This window comes from Pan troglodytes, chromosome 2, assembly GCF_028858775.2.
Source record: "Pan troglodytes isolate AG18354 chromosome 2, NHGRI_mPanTro3-v2.0_pri, whole genome shotgun sequence".
NCBI lineage: Eukaryota > Metazoa > Chordata > Mammalia > Primates > Hominidae > Pan > Pan troglodytes.
Window position 1 is genome coordinate 170,418,123 of NC_086015.1, and position 23,652 is coordinate 170,441,774.

General features: G+C 39.7%; 1 protein-coding gene across 26 annotated transcripts in view; it reads right to left on the reverse strand.

Annotated features, from left to right (window-relative positions):
• Window positions 1-23,652, reverse strand: part of ZBBX (zinc finger B-box domain containing) — a 283,593-nt gene that overhangs the window by 166,604 nt on the left and 93,337 nt on the right. For all 26 annotated transcript variants that reach the window (XR_008547313.2, XR_010155869.1, XR_008547311.1 and 23 more), the window contains one exon: window positions 18,505-18,762. Coding sequence is in view for 16 of the 26 variants with exons in the window: in XM_054682343.2 (XP_054538318.1) it covers window positions 18,505-18,762 (258 nt within the window). In the remaining 10 variants the exon portion in view is untranslated. The remainder of the gene's footprint in view (window positions 1-18,504; window positions 18,763-23,652) is intronic.

The following is a 23,652-nucleotide window of genomic DNA, read 5'->3' on the forward strand; positions in this document are numbered from 1 at the left end:
ATCTGCCCAATGCAGAAAGTGGAGTGTTGAAGTCTCCAGCTATTATTGTATTGAGGTCTATCTCTCCCTTTAGTTCTAATAATATTTGCGTTATATATCTGGGTCCTCCAGTGTTGGTAAGTATATATTTATCACCATTATACCCTCTTGCTGAATTGACCCCTTTATCATTATATAATGACCTTCTTCTTACAGTTTTTGTTTTGAAATCTATTGTGTCTGATAAAGTATAGCTACTCCTGCTCTTTTTCGGTTTCCATTGTCATAGAATATCTTTTTTCCATTCCTTTATTTTCAGTTCATGTGTATCTTTCAGGTAAAGTAAGTGTCTCATAGGCAACACATCATTGGGCTTTATTTTTCCATCCATTCAGCCATTCTGTCTTTTGATTGGAGAGTTTAGTCCATTTACATTCAATGTTGTTATTGATAAGGACTTACTCCTGCCATTTCATTATTTGTTTTCTGGTTGTTTTGTAGTCTTCTCTTCTGTCTTTCCTTCCTTCCTCTCTTCCTTTTAGTGAAGGTGATTTTCTCTGCTGGTATGCTTTAATTTATGCTTTTTATTTTTTTATATCTTTTGTATGTTTTTCAATTTGATGTTCCCATGAGACTTGCAAGTAATATGTTATAACCCATCTTTTTAAACTGATGGCAACTTAACACTGATTACATAAACAAAGAAATGCACAACATGAAAACTAATAAAAACTACACTTTAAACTATGAACCTGCTTTTTAACTTTTTGTTGTTTCTCTTTATGTCTTACTGTACTGTCTGTGTCTTGAAAAGTTGTTATAGTTACTATTTTTGGTTGATTCATCATTTAGTCTTTCTAGTTAAGTCAGGAAAAGTTTACACACCACCATTACAGTGTTATACTATTCTGTGCTTTTTTCTGTGTTTATACCAGTGAGCTTTATACTTTCACAGTCAACAATCTCAGCAGTTTACCTGAGGTTCTATTCTACTGCAGCTAAGTTGGCACTCAGACCACAAGACAAAGTCCTTCCCACTCTTCTCTTCCCTTTCTATAGGCAGAGGTCTCTGTGGCCTTGACCACCCCTAGTCCATGGGGATTTCTACTCGGCCACCACGAATGTTTGCTTAAAGCCCAAGGGCTCTTCCATCGGCTTATGATGAATGCTGTCAGGCCTGGGACTCACCCTTCAGGATACTGGGCTCCCATCTGGCCCATGCCAGGCCAAGTCTAGAAATACTGTTCAAGAATCTAGGTCTGGACTTGAGGTCCCCACGAACCTGCTTGTTACTCTATTCCACTGTGGCCAAGCTGGTAGCCAGTGTACAAGACAAAGTCCCTTTTACTTTTCCCTCTGCTTTGCAAAATGCAATTTTTCATTATTTTCACTGTAGTTGCCACAGCTGAGAATGTGCTGGATCTCCCCTGAAGCCAGCACATCTTAGAGCCCAAGGCCTGTGGTGTACTCCCTTGGTATCACTGGAGATTATTCAGGGTCTGAGGGCTCTTCAGTTAGCAGGTGATGAATCCTTCCAGGACTGGGTTCTCGTCCCTTCAAGGCAGCAGATTCACTTTTGGCTCAGGCTGTGTCAAGAAATATCATCTAGGAGCTAGGACCTGAAATGGGGGGCTCACAACTCTGTTCAGTGCCCTCTCCTACTGTGGCTGAGCTGGTAGCCAAGAAGCAACACAAAGCCCTCCTTACTCTTCACTCTCTTTCATTATGCAGAAGGAAAGAGTCACTTTTGTTGCTATGAGCTGCATAGCCTGGGGTTGGGGGAGGGATGGTGCAAGCTCTCCCTTAGCTGTGCCAGGTGGTGTCTCTCTAGGTCATGTGCCATGCTTGTTCACTGACTCTAAGCCCAGCCTAGCACTAGCTGCTGCCTACAAATTGTAGTCCTTGTGTCCTAGATTGCCTTTCAAGTTTACCTATGACCCCCAGGCACTTCAGCTCAATGTGGCATGGCCTCCCAAGGAAGTCAAGTTCTGACCCCTGGAATGGATGATTCCCCTCTGGAATGTGGCTGGTCCAAATGCTTCCTCCATGCATGGGCATTGGCTGAGCCCAGCACAGCTTTATTCTCTGCTGTGCCCAGGTAGCACTGAGTTGAATGTGAAGTCCTCTAGTTGATGTGCTCTCCCTCCCCAGAGAGCACAGATTCTCTCTCCACACTCCAGGGTTGCTGCCAGGAGGTGGGGGAAGGGTGGCATTGGTAATTCAGTATGTCTCTCTTGCCCTTTTCAATACCTCTTTCCACAACATGAAGTTAAAACCAGGTCCTGTGATTACTCACCTGAGTTTTGGTTCCTGCCACGGTGCTTTCCTATGTGTAGACAGTTGTTAAAATTTGGTGTTCCAGTGTCGGGGAGGATGGGGAAATGAATGATGTAGGCTTCTGTTTTGCCATGTTTCTCCTCCCCTTTTTTCTCAACTTTTGAAGGTATATTTGTAAAAAGAATGGATTAAACCATATAAAGTTGCCAATATTCTACTGTTTTTGGTCTACAAAAGGGTAATTTCGTACAGTTTGTAAGATACAATGAATCTTTGTGAGTCTCTCTTCAAAAGGTTTAGCCTGTTAACTTCCTTACCCTTTGTTCTCCAACTTAACTTTCTTGTTTCTCCTTGCCAATAGTTACTATAAACAGCTTACCCCCTTCCCGTCAGTTCTAATCAATAACTCACATCTGTTCCCTTGGTTACCTGTACCCATTTTTCCCTTGAAACTGCACGTCTCACAAGCTCCACCACTGTACCTCACATCCCCCTCCCTTCCATATTTAGAAAAATATTTACAAGTAGCCAATGGGATCAGCTCAGATTTTGCGGTCCAACCCCAGCCCATGGGGGAAGAACACAGAAATAGGGATCACGTTAAGGGTATAAAAAACTCCCGGTCCCCTTTGTTCAGTGTGCACTTGCAATCTTGATTGACGTGAGTGGCACCCTTTTGCAAAAGTAAATTGCCTTGATGAGGAAACTAAATTTATATTCGAGTGCTGTTTCTTTTGAGGCATCAGAAATTCATTTATAACAATTTGGTGGCTCGTATGGGGAGCCCATGCTTCTCTGGGGAGGGATTTCCGGTCCTTTCCCGTGAGAAGGCGCGCCCCGCCACCTCATTGCAGTGGCTTCAGGTTGAGGAATCGAGACCCACCCAGTGTGATGAATAAACCCGGCCTCTCAGCAACTCGGGAAAGGAACAAGCCGGCAGCTTGGGAAAACGGGGCTCACATACTGCAGCGACCAGGTAAACTCTGTGCACAAACCAAGGTAAGAAAAGTCACAGGGGCGACAAAGTATTTCCTTGGAAGTTGAAAGTGTGTGAATGTTAACAATTACTACTGCTGTGCGGAGTAAGTCCAATCTGCGGTTCCACGGTCACCTCATATGGCTTAGGGTGGCCCTTTGGGGGTCCCGTCAGGGGTTTATACTGGCCCACCATCCATGCTAAGAGGGACTTGAAATATTCCTGCAAGGGAAGCATCCATAGTGGACGAAGCTAAAGAAGGGTACAAGGAACCTTCAGCAGGTGGGGCTAAAGGATAGGCAAGAGATTCGTCATACAAGGGAATTGAGCCTTAATAAGCTGCCAGGGAAGGATAGGCAAGAGATTCCTCATACAAGGGAATTGAGCGTTAATAAGCCTCCAGGGAAGGATAGGCAAGAAATTTCTATTATGAGAAATTGAGCCTAACTAGGACCCAACATGGGAAATACCCCAAGTATTATGAGAAGTGAAAAGGATAAAGATAGCAATAAATATATTCCCCCAGATAGTCCCCTAGGTCTCATGTTAAAATATTGGAAAGGTATTGAGAGAACTAAACATAAGAAAAAGCAACAAATGATAAAATATTGCTGTTTTGTTTGGACCCAGAGTTCACTCCTCAAACCCTCAATCTTCTGGTCACTTTGGGTCAAATGAGGATGTAATGTATCAACTCCTAATTCGACATGTAAATGATAAAAGTTCAGTGTTCTCAAGAGAAACTGGACTTTGTTAGAGACAGGGACCTGTTCTCCTCTATCCTTAAAAACAACTAGGGAAAAGCCCGATCTAGCATCTGACAATGAAGACTCAAAAAAGCTGGTTTCCATGGCTAAGGACTCCAGTGCATGGGATCCCCTAGACCACCTTCCCCAACTCATTGCCCCCAATCCTTCCTCTCAGGCAGCTGCTGCTGCCCTGGATCCTGCCCCAGATCCTTCTTCTCCTTACGTTATTCCTCCTCCTTATAATGCTGATTCTTGGGAATCATCACGCCATAAACCTGTTCCCTCTCAGCCTAAGTGCCCCTCCCTGAAGGAACTCCAACATGAAGTAGAACAATGTAAAAGAGATATCGAAAATTTCTCATTTCCCTCCACATCTATGGAGTCAGCTCTGACTCTCTTCCGCTTGAGAGAGGTACCACAAGGAGGAGGTGCTATTGGCTTTGTAAGTGCTCCCTTAACTAGTTCACAAGTCTGGAATTTAAAGAAGGAACTTAAGCCATTATTAGATGACCCTTATGGGTTAGCAGATCAAGTTGATCAATCCCTGGGACCTCAGTTATACACCTGGGTTGAGTTAATGTCCATTTTAGGCATTCTCTTCTCGGGGGAAGAAAGAGGGATGATCAGTAGGGCTGCTATGGTAATTTGGGAGCGTGAACACCCTCCCAGTCAAGACGTTCCTACCGCAGATCAAAAGCTTCCTGGCCAAGACCCCTGGTAGGACAATAATAACCCAGCTCACCGGGAAAATATACAAGACCTAAGGGAGATGATAATAAAGAGAACTAGGGAATCAGTACCCTGAACCCACAACCTCTCTAAAGCACTTGATATACAACAGGAAAAAGATGAGGGGGCTATGAAATTTCTAAACAGATTGAAGGACCAAACAAGACAATATTCAGGCCTAAACTTAGAAGACCCCCTTGGACAAGGAATGTTAAAACTCCACTTTGTCACTAAGAGTTGGCCAGATATTTCAAAGAAGATACAAAAATTAGAAAATTGGGAAGACCGACCTCTGAGTGAACTTCTCAGAGAAGATCAATAAGTATATGTTAGAAGAGATGAAGAGAAACAAAAACAAAGGGCAAAACTTGGTGGAACCAAATCCACATACTTCTAAACAAAGCTTCCAGGGGGCCGGAAACTATACAGGGTCCAGACCCCCGTTGAAAAGACCCCAGCCTCCATCTAGAGGACCCAGACCCTCGTCTACCAGACTCTCTAAAGAGTATGGGGGAACAACGTTGCAAAGTCCTGGAGCTGGGAGAGAAGAAGGACAAGAGAGGTGTTACAGATGTGGAAAGGCAGGCCACTTCAAAAGAGAATGTCCCAAATTACAAAGGGAGAGACAAGCCCTTTCCCTCATTACCTCTGAGGAGGAGTAGGGGGCTCAGGGGCTCTGTCTCTTTTACTTCAAGTCCCACCAGAAGCCCTTGATACATTTAGAAGTGGGACCCAATCATGAGCTTATCACCTTTCTAGTCGATTCAGGGGCCGCTCGCTCCTCTGTTTCCCTCTATCTGACATTGCCTGCTCTTCAGAAGACCTTTGAGTCTCTGGGATAAAAGTGGAAGGGTTTAAAGCAAAAGTCTTAGAAAGTACAGAAGTTAAATTCTAAGATTGATTGACTCATATCCAATTTTTATTGATCCCTGAGGCAGGAACTAACTTATTAGGAAGAGAATTAATGTTGAAGTTAGGCATAGTCTTATAAGTTAGTCCAAAAGGATTCCTTGCCTCATTAAATTTACTCACCACCACAGATGAGAAATGTATTCACTCGATGTGAAGGAAACCAAGGAAAACTTCAGATTCCCACAATCCACATCAAGCTAAAAACCCCGGAGGAAGTGGTGAGGAGGAAGTAATTCTCTATCCCTTTAGAAGGACAGATAGGGTTAAAGCCCATAATTGAAAGTGGCATGAAAGATGGGCTTCTTGAGCCTTGTATGTCTCTTTATAACACCCCAATACTGCCCGTCAAGAAATCAGATGGGTCATACCGGTTAGTACAAAATCTTAGAGCTATCAACCAAATAGTACCAACTATTCACTCTGTTGTCCCTAACCCTTACACTATTCTCAGTAAAATTCCATATAATCATCAATGGTTTACTGTAACAGACTCAAAGGATGCTTTCTGGGCATGTCCCCTAGCTGAAGATAGCTGAGGCACATTCACTTTTAAGTGGGAAGACACCCAGTCAGGGTAAAAACAACAGTATCGGTGGAGAGTTTTGTCCCAAGGGTTTGCAGACTTACCCAACCTCTTTAGTCAGATTTTAGAACAAGTGCTAGGAAAGGTTTCTGTTCCAAAGCACACATGCATGCTCCAATATGTTGATGAGATCCTCATATCAGGAGAGGATGTGGAAAAAGTAACCAGTTTTTCCATACATATCCTTGATCATCTACATTCTGAGGGGTTAGAAGTCTCAAAGAAAAAGCTTCAGTATGCAGAACCTGAGGTCAAATATTTAGGCCATTTTGTAAGTGCAGGCAAGTGGAGAATAGGGCCAGAGCAAGTTGAAGGCATCGTGTATTTACCCTTGCCTCAAACTAAGCATGAGCTCAGAAAATTTCTAGGATTAGTTGGATACTGCCGCTTATGGATTGACTCATATGCCTTACACAGTAAGCTGCTAACCAGAAAAACCTGACCATCTCCTGTGGACTTCTGAGGAACTCAACCAAATTGAGGAATTAAAAGAAAGACTTATGACTGCCCTAGTTTTAGCTTCGCCTTCTCTAGAAAAGCCCTTTCACCTTTTTGTCAATGTAAATAATGGAGTGGCTATAGGAGTGCTTACCCAGGAGCACGGTGGCTGCCGGCAGCCTGTAGCCTTCTTATCAAAGGTTTTAGACCCAGTCACTTGTGGATGGCCTCAATGCATCCAATCTGTTGCTGCTATGGCAATATTAGTTGAAGAAAGCAGAAAGTTAACATTTGGGGGAAAGTTGACTGCAAGCACACCCCACAAAGTTAGAGTAATACTAAATCAAAAAGCTGGGAGGTGGCTTACTGACTCCAGAATCCTGAAATATGAAGGTATTTTGCTAGAAAAAGATGATTTAACCTTAACTACTGACAATTCACTCAACCCAGCAGGTTTCTTAACAGGAGATCCAACTCTAAACAGGGAGCACCTATGTCTCAATTTAATTGACTACCAAAGGTCAGACCAGACCTAGGGGATACCACCTTCAAAACAAGATGACACTTATTCATAGATGGTTCCTCCTGGGTGATTGAGGGAAAAAGACACAATGGGTATTCAGTAATTGATGGGGAAACTCTTGAAGAAATAGAGTCAGGCAAATTGCCTAATAATTGGTCTGCCCAAACTTGTGAGTTGTTTGCACTCATCCAAGCTTTAAAGTAATTGCAGCAAGGAACCATCCATATTGATTCTAAATATGCCTTTGGGGTGGCCCATACATTTGGAAAAATTTGGACTAAACAAGGTCTTATTAATAGCAAAAGCCAAGACCTTGTTCACAAGGAGTTAATCACCCAAGTATTAGATAATCTTCAGTTTCCTGAAGAAATAGCTATTGTTCATGTTTCCAGACAACAGAAAAGCCTTTCTTTTGAAAGCCAGGGAAACAACTTAGCAGATCAGATAGCCAAGAAGGCTGCTGTTTCATCTGGAACACCTGTCTTTCACTTAACCCCTTGTCTTCCTCTACTGCAGTCCCTGTCTTCTCAGCCGTGGAAAAAGAAAAATTAATAAAAATAGGGGCCAAAGAAAACTCAGAAGGAAAATGGGTATTAACGGACCAAAGGGAAATGCTATCCAAACCTCTCCTGAGAGAAATGCTGTCTCACTTGCATCAAGGGACCCACTGGGGACCCAATGCCATGTGTGACGTAGTTCTCAGAGTTCATGGGTGTATAGGAATTTATACCTTGGCCAAACAAGTCACGGACAGTTGCTTAATATGTAAAAAAAAACCAACAGACAAGTTATAAAGAAATCTCCCTTGGTGGGGAGGAATCCAGGGCTAAGACCATTCCAAAGTATTCAGAGTGACTACACTGAAATGCCCCCAGTTGCTCATCTAAAGTATTTGTTATTAATAGTAGATCACCTCACTCACTGGATTGAAGCTATTCCCTTTTCAAATGCAATGACCAATAATGTAGTAAAAGCACTAATTGAAAATATAGTGCCTAGATTGGGACTAACAGAGAACATTGACTCAGACAATGGAACCCATTTCACAGCACACATCATTAAAAAGTTGTCCCAAGACCTAGACATTAAATGGGAATATCATACACCTTGGCATCCATCTTCATCAGGGAGAGTAGAAAGGATGAATCAAACTTTAAAAAATCACTTAACCAAATTAGTTCTAGAGACTCGGTTACCATGGACCAAATGTCTTCCTATTTATTGCCCTGTTAAGAATCCAAACTGCACCTCAGAAGGATATAGGCCTTTCTCCTTATGAAATGCCCTATGGATTGCCCTATTTACACTCCACTACCTATATCCCTACATTTGAGACAAAAGATCAATTCCTCAGGAATTACATATTTGGTCTCTCCTTTACCTTCTCTTCTCTTAAAGCCAAAGGTCTCATGGTACAGGCACCACTCCTAGAGTTCCTGGTCCATTAGCATCAGCCCAGGGATCATATCCTCATCAAAAGCTGGAAAGAATGAAAACTTGAACCAGCCTGGGAAGGACCCTATCTAGTGCTCCTGACCACTGAACTGCAGTCTGGACAGCAGAGAAAGGATGGACCCATCACACTCGAGTCAAGAAAGCACCGTCCACCCCGAAGTCATGGGCCATTATTCCAGGGGAAAACCCCCTCAAACTAAAGCTAAGAAAAATTTAACTCTCTTCCATTCTTTTCACCTTCCAATGCTGACCACCTGTTATTAATTAACTAAATCAAACACACCCCAAGTTGTTACATTTGACGCTTGTCTAGTCATACCCTGTAGAGATCTCCAAAGTCAGAGGCAACTCTCAGCCTCAGAAAAGTATCTCTGCCCCTTTAAAGTGAAAGGCGCCCCCTACCAAGATTCTTGTTCCTTAACAAATATAGGAAAACGAGTCTGTCATAGCTGGAATGATGTCCTGTGGACAACCAAATATCAAGGCTGGACCTCATCAGCGAGTGGTTATATATCCTTAAAACCATATATTCGTTTCACTAAGGAGAGCACCTCCCCCAATTGCCAGTATAACCAATGTAATCCTATATAAATTTCTATTCTCATGCCCACCTCTACTGATCCTAAACCTACTTTAAGTCGCTTCTATAACATAGGAGCCAACTTGGCTGCACAGACCTCATAGGGTCTTTTGAAATGCGTTTTATTAATCCTTCATTCTCTTCACCCCCTTCCTTCTCTTCTCCTTCTGAGCTTTCTTCTAATCAGACTGCCATCTCTTCTATACTAATGATAATATTAAAGTAGATATTGTAGCAGTAGATGATCTAAGGCAAACTTTAGCAATTGAAACAGGATATCAAGATGTAAACGCCTGGTTGGAATGGATCAAATATTCTGTCTCACATTAAATAAAAGCAATTGTTATGCTTGTGCACATGGCTGGCCAGAGGCACAGATCATCCCCTTTCCACTCAGATGGTCTCCCAGTCAACTGGGCATGGGCTGCATGGTAGCTGTTTTCTAAGATTCCATGGCTTGGGGCAACAAATTGTGGCAAGCTCTCTCTCTGCTATATCCCAAAGTCCAACACCCTGTGGGTCAGCCCCCAAGGGCCATTCAGCTTTGGTCTTCTGCTCATTTCACCTCGTGTCTCTCATGACAGGGGGAGAACTTAGTGTTCCTTGGCAGCTTAGCAGGATGCAGTGAGCTTAAGCCTTTCCAGGAGCTTACCCATCAGTCTCCCCTTAGTCATCCTCAAGCAGATGTATGGTGGTGTTATGGTGGACCCTTACTGGACACTCTGCCAGGTAACTGGAGCGGTACTTGTGCTCTTGTCCAATTGGCTATCCCTTTCACCCTGGCAGTTCATCAACCAGAAAAAGAAAAAACACAACGCCGCAAAATAAAAGAAGCCCCTTATGGGTCTTTTGACTCTGAAGTTTATTTAGATGCAATTGGAGTCCCACAGGGGGTACCTGATAGATTCAAAGCCTGAGATCAAATAGCTGCAGGATTTGAATCATTATTTCCATGGGTAACTATTAATAAAAATGTAGATTGGATAAATTATATCTACTATAATCAGCAATGATTTATTAATTACACTAGAAATGCTGTCAAAGGAATAGTTGAGCAATTAGGACCTACTAGCCAAATGGCTTGGGAAAACAGAATGGCCCTAGACATGATGTTAGCTGAAAAAGGTGGAGTTTGTATTATGATCAAAACCCAATGTTGTACCTTTATCCCAAACAATACTGCCCCGACAGAAGCATAACAAAGGCCTTACAGAGACTGACTGCTTTGTCCAATGAACTAGCTAAAAATTCTGGAATTGATAGCCCTCTTTCAGGATGGCTACAAAGATGATTTGGTAAATGGAAAGGAGTCATGGCCCCAATCTTCACTTCTCTTGCAGTCATGATAGGTGTGCTTATTCTTGTTGGGCGTTGCATCATACCATGCATCCGTGGGCTAGTACAAAGGCTTATAAAGACAACACTCACTAAAACCTCCTTTAGTTCTCCTCCACCCTATTCAGATAAGCTTTTCCTTTTAGAAGACCAAGTTGAACAGCAAAGCCAGAACATGTTAAAAAGGTCTGAAGAGAAGAGATTATAAAAATTTAAAAGGGAGGAATTGTAAGATACAATGAATCTTTCTGAGTTTCTTTTCAAAAGGTTTAGCCTGTTAACTTCCTTACCCTTTGTTCTCCAACTTAACTTTCTTGTTTCTCTTTGCCAACAGTTACTGTAAACAGCCTACCCCCTTCCCGTCAGTTCTAATCAATAACTCACATCTGTTCCCTTGGTTACCTGTACCCATCGTTCCCTTGAAACTGCACGTCTCACAAGCTCCACCACTGTACCTCACGTCCCCCTCCTTTCCATATTTAGAAAAATATTTACAAGTAGCCAATCAGATGAGCTCAGATTTTGCAGTCTGACCCCAGCCCATGGGGGAAGGACACAGAGATAGGGATCGCATTAAGGATATAAAAACCCCCGGTGTCCTTTGTTCAGTGTGCACTTGTGACCTTGATTGACACAAGTGGCACCCTTTTGCAAAAGAAAATTGCCTTGATGAGGAAACTAAATTTATATTCGAGTGCTGTTTCTTTTGCGGCATCGGAAATTCATTTATAAGAAGTTCAACTTAATATTTTTGTGGTGGAAAAACATTTATCTGAAATGTACAATTAATTTTAATTTGATTTTGATTTTCCTTTTATTAAGTTGGCTAAATATATACTTAAAATATATATTATGGAGTGCATAAACCTATTTTTGTACAATTTTTATCATGTTCCTTCAATCTGTTCATTCTACTAAATATATATTCTTCTATGCATACTTATGATATAAACAGTGATGCTTAAAATGATTCTCACTTGGGAGGAGCCAAGATGGCCGAATAGGAACAGCTCCGGTCTACAGCTCCCAGTGTGAGCGACTCAGAAGACGGGTGATTTCTGCATTTCCATCTGAGGTACCGGGTTCATCTCACTAGGGAGTGCCAGACAGTGGGCGCAGGTCAGTGGGTGCGCGCACCATGCGCGAGCCGAAGCAGGGCGAGGCATTGCCTCACTAGGGAAGCACAAGGGGTCAGGGAGTTCCCTTTCCTAGTCAAAGAAAGGGGTGACAGACAGCACCTGGAAAATGGGTCACTCCCACCCGAATACTGCGCTTTTCCGACGGGCTTAAAAAACGGCGCACCAGGAGATTATATCCCGCACATGGCTCGGAGGGTCCTACACCCACGGAGTCTCGCTGATTGCTAGCACAGCAGTCTGAGATCAAACTGCAAGGCGGCAGCGAGGCTGGGGGAGGGGCGCCCGCCATTGCCCAGGCTTGCTTAGGTAAACAAAGCAGCCGGGAAGCTCGAACTGGGTGGAGCCCACCACGGCTCAAGAAGGCCTGCCTGCCTCTGTAGGCTCCACCTCTGGGGGCAGGGCACAGACAAACAAAAAGACAGCAGTAACCTCTGCAGACTTAAATGTCCCTGTGTGACAGCTTTGAAGAGAGCTGAAGAGAGCAGTGGTTCTCCCAGCACACAGCTGGAGATCTGAGAACGGGCAGACTGCCTCCTCAAGTGGGTCCCTGACCCCTGACCCCCAAGCAGCCTAACTGGGAGGCACCCCCCAGCAGGGGCAGACTGACACCTCACACGGCCGGGTACTCCAACAGACCTGCAGCTGAGGGTCCTGTCTGTTAGAAGGAAAACTAACAAAACAGAAAGGACATCCACACCAAAAACCCATCTGTACATCACCATCATCAAACAAAGCAGAAAAATTGGAAACTCTAAAAAGCAGAGTGCCTCTCCTCCTCCAAAGGAATGCAGTTCCTCACCAGCAACGGAACAAAGCTGGATGGAGAATGACTTTGACGAGCTGAGAGAAGAAGGCTTCAGACAATCAAATTACTCCGAGCTACGGGAGAACATTCAAACCAAAGGCAAACAAGTTGAAAACTTTGAAAAAAATTTAGAAGAATGTATAACTAGAATAACCAATACAGAGAAGTGCTTAAAGGAGCTGATGGAGCTGAAAACCAAGGCTCGAGAACTACGTGAAGAATGCAGAAGCCTCAGGAGCCGATGCAATCAACTGGAAGAAAGGGTATCAGTGATGGAAGATGAAATGAATGAAATGAAGTGAGAAGGGAAGTTTAGAGAAAAAAGAATAAAAAGAAATGAGCAAAGCCTCCAAGAAATATGGGACTATGTGAAAAGACCAAATCTACGTCTGACTGGTGTACCTGAAAGTGACGGGGAGAATGGAACCAAGTTGGAAAACACCCTGCAGGATATTATCCAGGAGAACTTCCCCAACCTAGCAAGGCAGGCCAACATTCAGATTCAGGAAATATACAGAACGCCACAAAGATACTCCTCGAGAAGAGCAACTCCAAGACACATAATTGTCAGATTCACCAAAGTTGAAATGAAGGAAAAAATGTTAAGGGCAGCCAGAGAGAAAGGTCAGGTTACCCTCAAAGGGAAGCCCATCAGACTAACAGCGGATCTCTCGGTAGAAACTCTACAAGCCAGAAGAGAGTGTGGGCCAATATTCAACATTCTTAAAGAAAAGAATTTTCAACCCAGAATTTCATATCCAGCCAAACTAAGCTTCATAAGTGAAGGAGAAATAAAATACTTTACAGAGAAGCAAATGCTGAGAAATTTTATCACCACCAGGCCTGCCCTAAAAGAGCTCCTGAAGGAAGCGCTAAACATGGAAAGGAACAACTGGTACCAGCTGCTGCACAATCATGCCAAAATGTAAAGACCATCGAGACTAGGAAGAAACTGCATCAACTAACGAGCAAAATAACCAGCCAACATCATAATGACAGGAACAAATTCACACATAACAATATTAACTTTAAATGTAAATGGACTAAATGCTCCAATTAAAAGACACACACAGACTGGCAAATTGGATCAAGAGTCAAGACCCATCAGTGTGCTGTATTCAGGAAACCCATCTCACGTGCAGAGACACACATAGGCTCAAAATAAAAGGATAGAGGAAGATCTACCAAGCAAATGGAAAACAAAAAAATGCAGGGATTGCAATCCTAGTCTCTGATAAAACAGACTTTAAACCAACAAAGATCAAAAGAGACAAAGAAGGCCATTACATAATGGTAAAGGGATCAATTCAACAAGAAGAGCTAACTATCCTAAATATATATGCACCCAATACAGGAGCACCAAGATTCATAAAGCAAGTCCTGAGTGACCTACAAAGAGACTTAGACTCCCACACATTAATAATGGGAGACTTTAACACCCCACTGTCAACATTAGACAGATCAACGAGACAGAAAGTCAACAAGGATACCCAGGAGTTGAACTCAGCTCTGCACTAAGCGGACCTAATAGACATCTACAGAACTCTCCACCCCAAATCAACAGAATATACATTTTTTTCAGCACCACACCACACCTATTCCGAAATTGACCACATACTTGGAAGTAAAGCTCTCTTCAGCAAATGTAAAAGAACAGAAATTATAACAAACTATCTCTCAGAATACAGTGCAATGAAACTAGAACTCAGGATTAAGAACCTCACTCAAAACCACTCAACTACATGGAAACTGAACAACCTGCTCCTGAATGACTACTGGGTACATAACGAAATGAAGGCAGAAATAAAGATGTTCTTTGAAACCAATGAGAACAAAGACACAATGTACCAGAATCTCTGGGACACATTCAAAGCAGTGTGTAGAGGGAAATTTATAGCACTAAATGCCCACAAGAGAAAGCAGGAAAGATCCAAAATTGACACCCTAACATCACAATTAAAATAACTAAAAAAGCAAGAGCAAACACATTCAAAAGCTAGCAGAAGGCAAGAAATAACTAAAATCAGAGCAGAACTGAAGGAAATAGAGACACAAAAAACCCTTCAAAAAATTAATGAATCCAGGAGCTGGTTTTTTGGAAGGATCAAAAAAATTGATAAACCACTAGCAAGACTAATAAAGAAAAAAAGAGAGAAGAATCAAATAGACACAATAAAAAATGATAAAGGGGATATCACCACCGATCCCACAGAAATACAAACTACCATCAGAGAATACTACAAACACCTCTACGCAAATAAACTAGAAAATCTAGAAGAAATGGATAAATTCCTGGACACATACACTCTCCCAAGACTAAACCAGGAAGAAGTTGAATCTCTGAATAGACCAATAACAGGATCTGAAATTGTGGCAATAATCAATAGCTTATCAACCAAAAAGAGTCCAGGACCAGATGGATTCAAAGCCGAATTCTACCAGAGGTACAAGGAGGAACTGGTACCATTCCTTCTGAAACTACTCCAATCAATAGAAAAAGAGGGAATCCTCCCTAACTCATTTTATGAGGCCAGCATCATCCTGATACCAAAGCCGGGCAGAGACACAACCAAAAAAGAGAATTTTAGACCAATATCCTTGATGAACATTGATGCAAAAATCCTCAATAAAATACTGGCAAACCGAATCCAGCAGCACATCAAAAAGCTTATCCACCATGATCAAGTGGGCTTCATCCTTGGGATGCAAGGCTGGTTCAATATATGCAAATCAATAAATGTAATCCAGCATATAAACAGAACCAAAGACAAAAACCACATGATTATCTCAATAGATGCAGAAAAAGCCTTTGACAAAATTCAAAAACCCTTCATGCTAAAAACTCTCAATAAATTAGGTATTGATGGGACATATTTCAAAATAATAAGAGCGATCTATGACAAACCCACAGCCAATATCATACTGAATGGGCAAAAACTGGAAGCATTCCCTTTGAAAACTGGCATAAGACAGGGATTCTGTCACCACTCCTGTTCAACATAGTGTTGGAAGTCCTGGCCATGGCAATTAGGCAGGAGAAGGAAATAAAGGGTATTCAATTAGGAAAAGAGGAAGTCAAATTGTCCCTGTTTGCAGATGACATGATTGTATATCTAGAAAACCCCATTGTCTCAGCCCAAAATCTCCTTAAGCTGATAAGCAACTTCAGCAAAGTCTCAGGATACAAAATCAATGTACAAAAATCACAAGCATTCTTATACACCAATAACAGACAAACAGAGAGCCAAATCATGAGTGAACTCCCATTCACAATTGCTTCAAAGAGAATAAAATACCTAGGAATCCAACTTAGAAGGGATGTGAAGGACCTCTTCAAGGAGAACTACAAACCACTGCTCAATGAAATAAAAGAGGATACAAACAAATGGAAGAACATTCCATGCTCATGGGTAGGAAGAATCAATATCATGAAAATGGCCATACTGCCCAAGGTAATTTATAGATTCAATGCCATCCCCATCAAGCTACCAATGACTTTCTTCACAGAATTGGAAAAAACTACTTTAAAGTTCATATGGAACCAGAAAAGAGCCCGCATCGCCAAGTCAATCCTAAGCCAAAAGAACAAAGCTGGAGGCATCATACTACCTGACTTCAAACTATACTACAAGGCTACAGTAACCAAAACAGCATGGTACTGGTACCAAAACAGAGATATATATCAATGGAACAGAACAGAACCGTCCCTCAGAAATAACGCCGCATATCTACAACTATCTGATCTTTGACAAACCTGAGAAAAACAAGCAATGGTGAAAGGATTCCCTATTTAATAAATGGTGCTGGGAAAACTGGCTAGCCATATGTAGAAAGCTGAAACTGGATCCCTTCCTTACACCTTATACAAAAATCAATTCAAGATGGAGTAAAGACTTAAACTTTAGACCTAAAACCATAAAAACCCTAGAAGAAAACCTAGGCATTACCATTGAGGACATAGGCATGGGCAAGGACTTCATGTCTAAAACACCAAAAGCAATGGCAACAGAAGCCAAAATTGACAAACGGGATCTAATTAAAGTAAACAGCTTCTGCACAGCAAAAAAAAAAAAAAAAAAAACTACCATCAGAGTGAACAGGCAACCTATAAAATGGGAGAAAATTTTTGCAACCTACTCATCTGACAAAGGGCTAATATCCAGAATCTACAATGAACTCCAACAAATTTACAAGAAAAAAACAAACAACCCCATCAAAAAGTGGGTGAAGGACATGAACAGACACTTCTCAAAAGAAGACATTTATGCAGCCAAAAAACACATGAAAAAATGCTCACCATCACTGGCCATCAGAGAAATGCAAATCAAAACCACAATGAGATACCATCTAACACCAATTAGAATGGCAATCATTAAAAAGTCAGGAAACAACAGGTGCTGGAGAGGATGTGGAGAAATAGGAACACTTTTACACTGTTGGTGGGACTGTAAACTAGTTCAACCATTGTGGAAGTCAGTGTGGCGATTCCTCAGTGATCTAGAACTAGAAATACCATTTGACCCAGCCATCCCATTACTGGGTATATACCCAAAGGACTATAAATCATGCTGCTATAAAGACACATGCACACGTATGTTTATTGCGGCATTATTCACAATAGCAAAGACTTGGAACCAATCCAAATGTCCAACAATGATAGACTGGATTAAGAAAATGTGGCACATATACACCATGGAATACTATGCAGCCATAAAAAATGATGAGTTCATGTCCTTTGTAGGGACATGGATGAAATTGGAAATCATCATTCTCAGTAAACTATTGCAAGAACAAAAAACCAAACACCGCATATTCTCACTCATAGGTGGGAATTGAACAATGAGAACACGTGGACACAGGAAGGGGAACATCACACTCTGCGGACTGTTGTGGGGTGGGGGTAGGGGGAGGGATAGCATTGGGAGATATACCTAATGCTAGATGATGAGTTAGTGGGTGCAGCGCACCAGCATGGCACATGTATGCACAGGTACCAGCATGGCACATTGTGCACAGGTACCCTAAAACTTAAAGTATAATAATAATAAATAAATAAATAAATAAAAAATGATTCTCACTAAATGTAAATAATGGTTATTTTAAGAGTAGTTAGAATTTGTGGTGGGTTTTTATTTCTTTTTTTGTAATTTTGTATTGCTTTAATTTTTCAAAACAAAGATGTATAATTTATAGAACAATAGCAAAGTCGTTACTCCAAGATCAATAAAGGAAGAGACCACTAACAGGAAAAACAACGGAAAAGCAAGTGTGGAATATATGGGACCAAAGAATTTTCTAGCCTGTCTCCTGTATCTGCAGCTGGCTTCTTTCAAACTGTGTGAGTGCCTTTATGATGCAAATAAAAGGATTAATTCCCCTGATGTTTTGCTACTGAGCCAGACCTTTACATGTTCAAGAATATGGTCACTATATTGCTGACTATGTCCACTGAAGTTGGAAATAAAATGCGCAAGTATAATTTTTCAAGATGTGGTTTGCCAACTAGCAGCACTGGCATCACCTGGGTATTTGTTAGATATGCAGAATCTTACCTTACCTGACATACTCAATCAGAATTTGCATGTGACAAGATCCCCTGAATGATCTGTATAAACATTTAAGCTGGAAAAGCACTGCTTTAAAAGATCTAATGGCTCAATTTTCCAATAAGGATATTGAACAGCGGCTTACATAAAGCTACAGAGATTAATCCTATAGTGGGTTTGCAGAAAGGAGAAAAAAAGATTTTTTCCGTGCACATGAAATTATTCATTCCACAATTTAGCTGTGTTTTATAGGCTATGGGGTCCATCTTTGGTGTGGCTGGGCATCCACACATTTTTAAACATATTCAGAGTGATATCAGGGGATTTCCAGGAAAACAGACACAACGGTTGATGGTTAAAGAAGAAAAAGGAAAGCTTTCTTGTTTGCTGGCTTGTTTTGTTAGCGCAAGATATGAAGAATCAGGCTGAGGGCAGAGTTAATTAGCATTATCTAAAGTGAAAAAAAAAATAGGATTACCTGCAAGAGATCTCAGCACTTGTAATTCTTTTTCCAAATTGTCTAAGGTATGTTGATCAGTAGTGTCATCTAAGGAAAGCTCATTCTGGTCAGTAATATCAATATATTCAATTTCTGAAATTTCAGAAGCAGCTCTAGATGATGATTGAGCAGCTGCACTTCTTGATCGAGGATGAGAGGATGAAAGGCAACTGGAGCTTTCTTTAACAGAGTTGGAAAGTGGAAAATTTGCTGTTGAAGGTCTCTGTGATTTCTGACCTAAAATTAAAAGTAAAAAGTTTTTAAATCAACTTTTAAAAATTTGAATGAGTACTTAAAGATACAAAATACCAGGTCCCTGCACACAGAGAAGTTAAGTTCATGTAACAGAGTTTATGAAAAGTTAACTTTAACTATCACCCTTTTTAGCTAACCACATTTTCTTAATCTCTACTTTTCCAATGTCATAAAGAACACTTCTGTGTATTTTTTTCCTAATTTTCCTACATTCAGAGGAAAACAAACTAATTTTAATATTCACAAAGGAAAATATCTATAAACTAAGTCAACTTTATAGAGAAACAACACACAATTTTATAACGTATTCCAAAGCCAAGCACCACGACATGTGTCTTAAATTCCAGGACAATACCAAACTTAATACCTTGTAAGAAGAAAACCCTTAGAAAAAGCATCGTGCCACTTCCTAGTGAACCAATTTTACTTGATGATATGTAATTTATTCTTACATTTAAAAATATGGCAACAAAAGAGACTAATTTACAAAATCTATATGAATATTTGGAAAAACACAGGCTTTAAAGAAATTGAGATCACGTCTCTAATTTTCCTAAGGATGAGCTCACTCTCTTCTGGAAAAGTTCCAGAAGCACCGATCTAAATTAGGTTATTACATTGTTCCTCTAGGACAGTCGCTACTTTGTCTTCACCTGTTTTGAAAGTTGACTTAGTTGGTTTCTTCAACATGTTTGCTCCTTTAACAGTAGGAAAAAAAAAATCTCTTCAAATCTTATACTAACACAACATAACTAATTTCTAATTTGGTATTTCTCACAAAATATTACTTAATAAGGCCAAGACAGTTTCCAAGGTACATATTTAAAAATTCATAGGGCAGGTAAATGCTTTAATGTAATAAATTATTGTTCTGGTTTAGGTAAATATATTTATAGTAAACATAATTATATTATAAGATAACTTTGCACTCCCTTAACACAAACTGGCTTTGTAAAACTATTAGGTGGGTGAAATTGTCATTATCATAAAAACCCTAATTTGATGGAACCTATGCCATATAACATTGTTCTCACTCTAGTGACTCAACAAAAAATATAAAATTCAAAAAAGTGATTACAGGCGGTAATCATGTATTAAATATTTAATGACTATTGAGTTGTTTTTGGGGGGTTTTGGGAGTTTTTGTGGAGAAGGAGTCTTGCTCTGTCACTAGGCTGGAGTGCAGTGGCACGATCTCGGCTCACTGCAACCTTTGCCTCCCAGGTTCAAGCGATTCTCCTGCCTCAGGCTCCCAAGCTGGGATTACAGGCGCGTGCCACCACACTCAGCTAATTTTTGTATTTTTAGTAGAGATGGGGTTTCACCATGTTGGCCAGGATGGTCTTGATCTCCAGACTTCATGATCCGCCTGCCTCAGCCTACCAAAGTGGAGTTTGTCTTTTTTTAACTTAAAAAAAATCTACTTCGAATGTGTCTAATACCTCAAGAAGACTCTCAATACAGTATGTAATTATTTAAGCAATTAAAATTGGCCAAGGTAAGTCTCAACGGGTACCAACTTTAGTGAAAATTTCAGAAATCAATTTTTAAAATAATTTTAATTGAAATAAAATTATGAGTAAGTTATAATAAGACTGATCTTTTGTGTCTATTTGTGCTCAGATAAAAATAACGGGCTAAAATATGCCTAAGTGTTAAAAACATATATCTATCTATATATATATAATTATCCCTGAGAATTATTTTTTATTTTTATGACTATAAGTTAGAAATGATTTCCTCTTTTATCTATAATATGTAAAGAACCATATTTATAGCAATCAAGAACCAAACTCTCCAAGTCTACATAAGGAAGCAATAGTACAGGCAATAACAGTAGCTGCACAAGTCAGAGAGTGTAACAATAATTCGCAATATAAATCAAAAGTTCTACTCTATGGGTAAACCACACTTTAGTATCTGTACTATGATATGTCTCAATCAAGGTAAAATTTAAAGGAATTCACAACTCTTACTTTAAAAAAACAAACCAAAGGAAAATGCTGTGAGTAAGGACTGGACTTCTGCCAATTCACAGAAATGAAGAAAGAAAAATTTAATATAATGTAGATGCCCTTCAGAAAATCTAGAAGAGTACGAACACTAATAAGAACATTTGATTGCCACAGTATTTAAAGGTAATTGATCCCCATTGAGAAAAAGTACACAAAGGACAGGTCAGACTTATGCTTAGCACACAGCAAAGAAACAGACCATCTTTCTTACTGGAAATATGCTCAAAGTGTAATTTAAAGTAACTAAAACACAGAAAGAGACAGAAGAGGCCCCAGTTTGATTCTCGATTTTGTTTATTGTTCTTTTAAGCCAATATATCATTCTTTCTAATGTTTAATATATAAGGGTACTAATGTTATGGTTAAGTTTAAGATATAACACAACATTAACACTGGCACTAGTTAAAAATGCCATGATTGAGGGGATCATTCCATATTTTTTTTAAAAAATCTCAATTTGTAGATTAAAAGCATAAGAAGTTACTTTTGGAGTAACATGCGCCATCACTGTCAATGTAATCATAAGAAATTATTGGTTAACACTGATCAGTTATATTCTAAATGTAACAAAATAAATTTTCCTTGGTGTTAACTGAAGAATATATGCTCTATGATTACTAATAAAACTAAGCCAACTATTTGGAAGATAAAATTCAATAGTGCCTTTAAATCATATTAATGGATACAATACTACTGGTAAGGATATAAAAAATAGGAATAATTCACTGAATGATAATCGTTATTGCTATTCTAAATATAACAATAGAATTAGATGAAATGTAACTATAGCAACATGATTTTAGGTAGCGTTTTAATAACAAATAACATTCTTATCAAAGGACCCAGTATTTTGATCTTAAATAAAGTTTGCAAAACACTGTTGTCTATTGACATTCATGTTTCACTGTATCAACTGCTGAGAATTTATACATAAAAAGAATTCTTAGAAATGTATTTTCTAAGAATTCTTAAATTTATATACAAATTTTATTTAGCAGCATGGTTAAGTGGAAAGAATACTAAACTAGGTAACTAAGAATGTTATTGTGTTATCTTATAGAATTAGAAATCAGCTTATGACCTGTGAAATACAAAATTCAGGAACTGGATAGTAGAATGTCTTAAATTCCTTCCAACTCTGAGAGCTTGTGAATTAATACTCAATCAAATTCAATTATAAAATTATGTATCACCCTCTAAAACTGCCAGGCACTGTGTCAGGATTGGGGTATTCAAAAGGGAATAAGACATCACCTCTACCCTCAAGTTGCACTCCAAACTAACACACAGTTCTACTAGCCTACTCTACTAATTGGAAAACACTTACTGAGCACTTACAATAGGCCAGGCCCTGTTCCATTACTGAAGATACCCCAATGAACAGGACAGACTAGTCCTTGATTTCTTTCCAACCAAGGGTAAGAGAAAGCAGGAAAAAAGCTAATAAGATGATGTTAAATAGTGATAGCTTTTACAAGAAAAATAAAAGAAGGTAAATGTGATAGAGAACTCAGGAGACCAGCACTAGATAGGGTGGTGCCAGAAGGTCTCTCTATGGAGGTAGCATCTGGACTGAGGCTGAATAATGGAAAAGAATCAGTCATATGAAGAGTGTGAGAATGGAGAGGGAAATTTCAGAGCATCCTGGAGAAGAGGTAAGATCTAATTCTAAGGCTAAGAAGTGAGTAAGAGAGTGGCTTAAGAACAGAAAGAAAGCAAATGTGGCTACAGTGTAGGAGAAGATGCAGTTAGGAGAGACGGGTAGCCAACCAAGGTGTTGCTGTGTGATACATGGTAAGGCATACTTTTTTCTACTTTCTATAGGGATCCATAGAATGCTTTAGACAATAGAATGGCATGATACAATATATGGTTTACATTTATGGAAAGTATGATTCACTTCCTATAAACTATAAATATCAATACTGTTATGAGTAAAAACAATTCACTCACTGACTATAAATAGTAGAATATAATGGAAATGAATTATAGAAACATGATTTTGGGAGAAGTAAAAGTGAAAATGGGAGACAAATGAGAGATGAAGACAAATGGCTTGGACTAATCTTGAATAGTGAAGGTAAAAGTGTTTAGTGTTGGGCTTGATTTTAGAGCTGAAATCAGCAGAATCTAAAGATAAATAGGATACACTGAGTGAGAGGCAAGATGACTCCCAAATTTCAGACTTAATCAATGTTTGGATAGAGTTGCCATTTCCAGAGGCAGGAAGATGGGCTAGGGGAGGATTAAGTTGTGGCAGGGATGAGAAGAATGAATAAACTTGCTGCTAAACACACATAGCTACGATGTTTTTACATTCATGACTTTTTAATTTTTATGGAAATGGGAATTCCTCTATATACTGGCATCAGTGCAGAATACAAGATTTCTATAACTTGTGACAGAGCCAGGCAATTTTTAGTTTATTTTAGACCATTGTCTCTGTTCAGAAAGCCATTTCCTACCTTCTCTAACTGGTAAATATTATAACTTTTTAAAGACTCAACTGAATGTTACCTAGTCTCTAATATCTTGCCAATCTACACTTTTCAATAGCAAAGTCATTATGTTATCATCCCTATTTCTAAAAAAAAACCTTGCTTATATATCTAACTATTATAGCTGATAGGACATATTATCATTAATTACCTATTAAGGTCCAAAAGTAAATTACTCATAGGTCTTTTTATAAAACTTATATGTGGTATAATTTACATATTCACACACACATTTTATATATATCAAAAAATTTATAGCACTTTTCTCAAAATATGGTATTCAGACTGTTTATATTAGCATAACACGGAGTTGTTGTTGTTCAAAAAATAAATGCAATTTCTTAGGCATTACCTCAGCC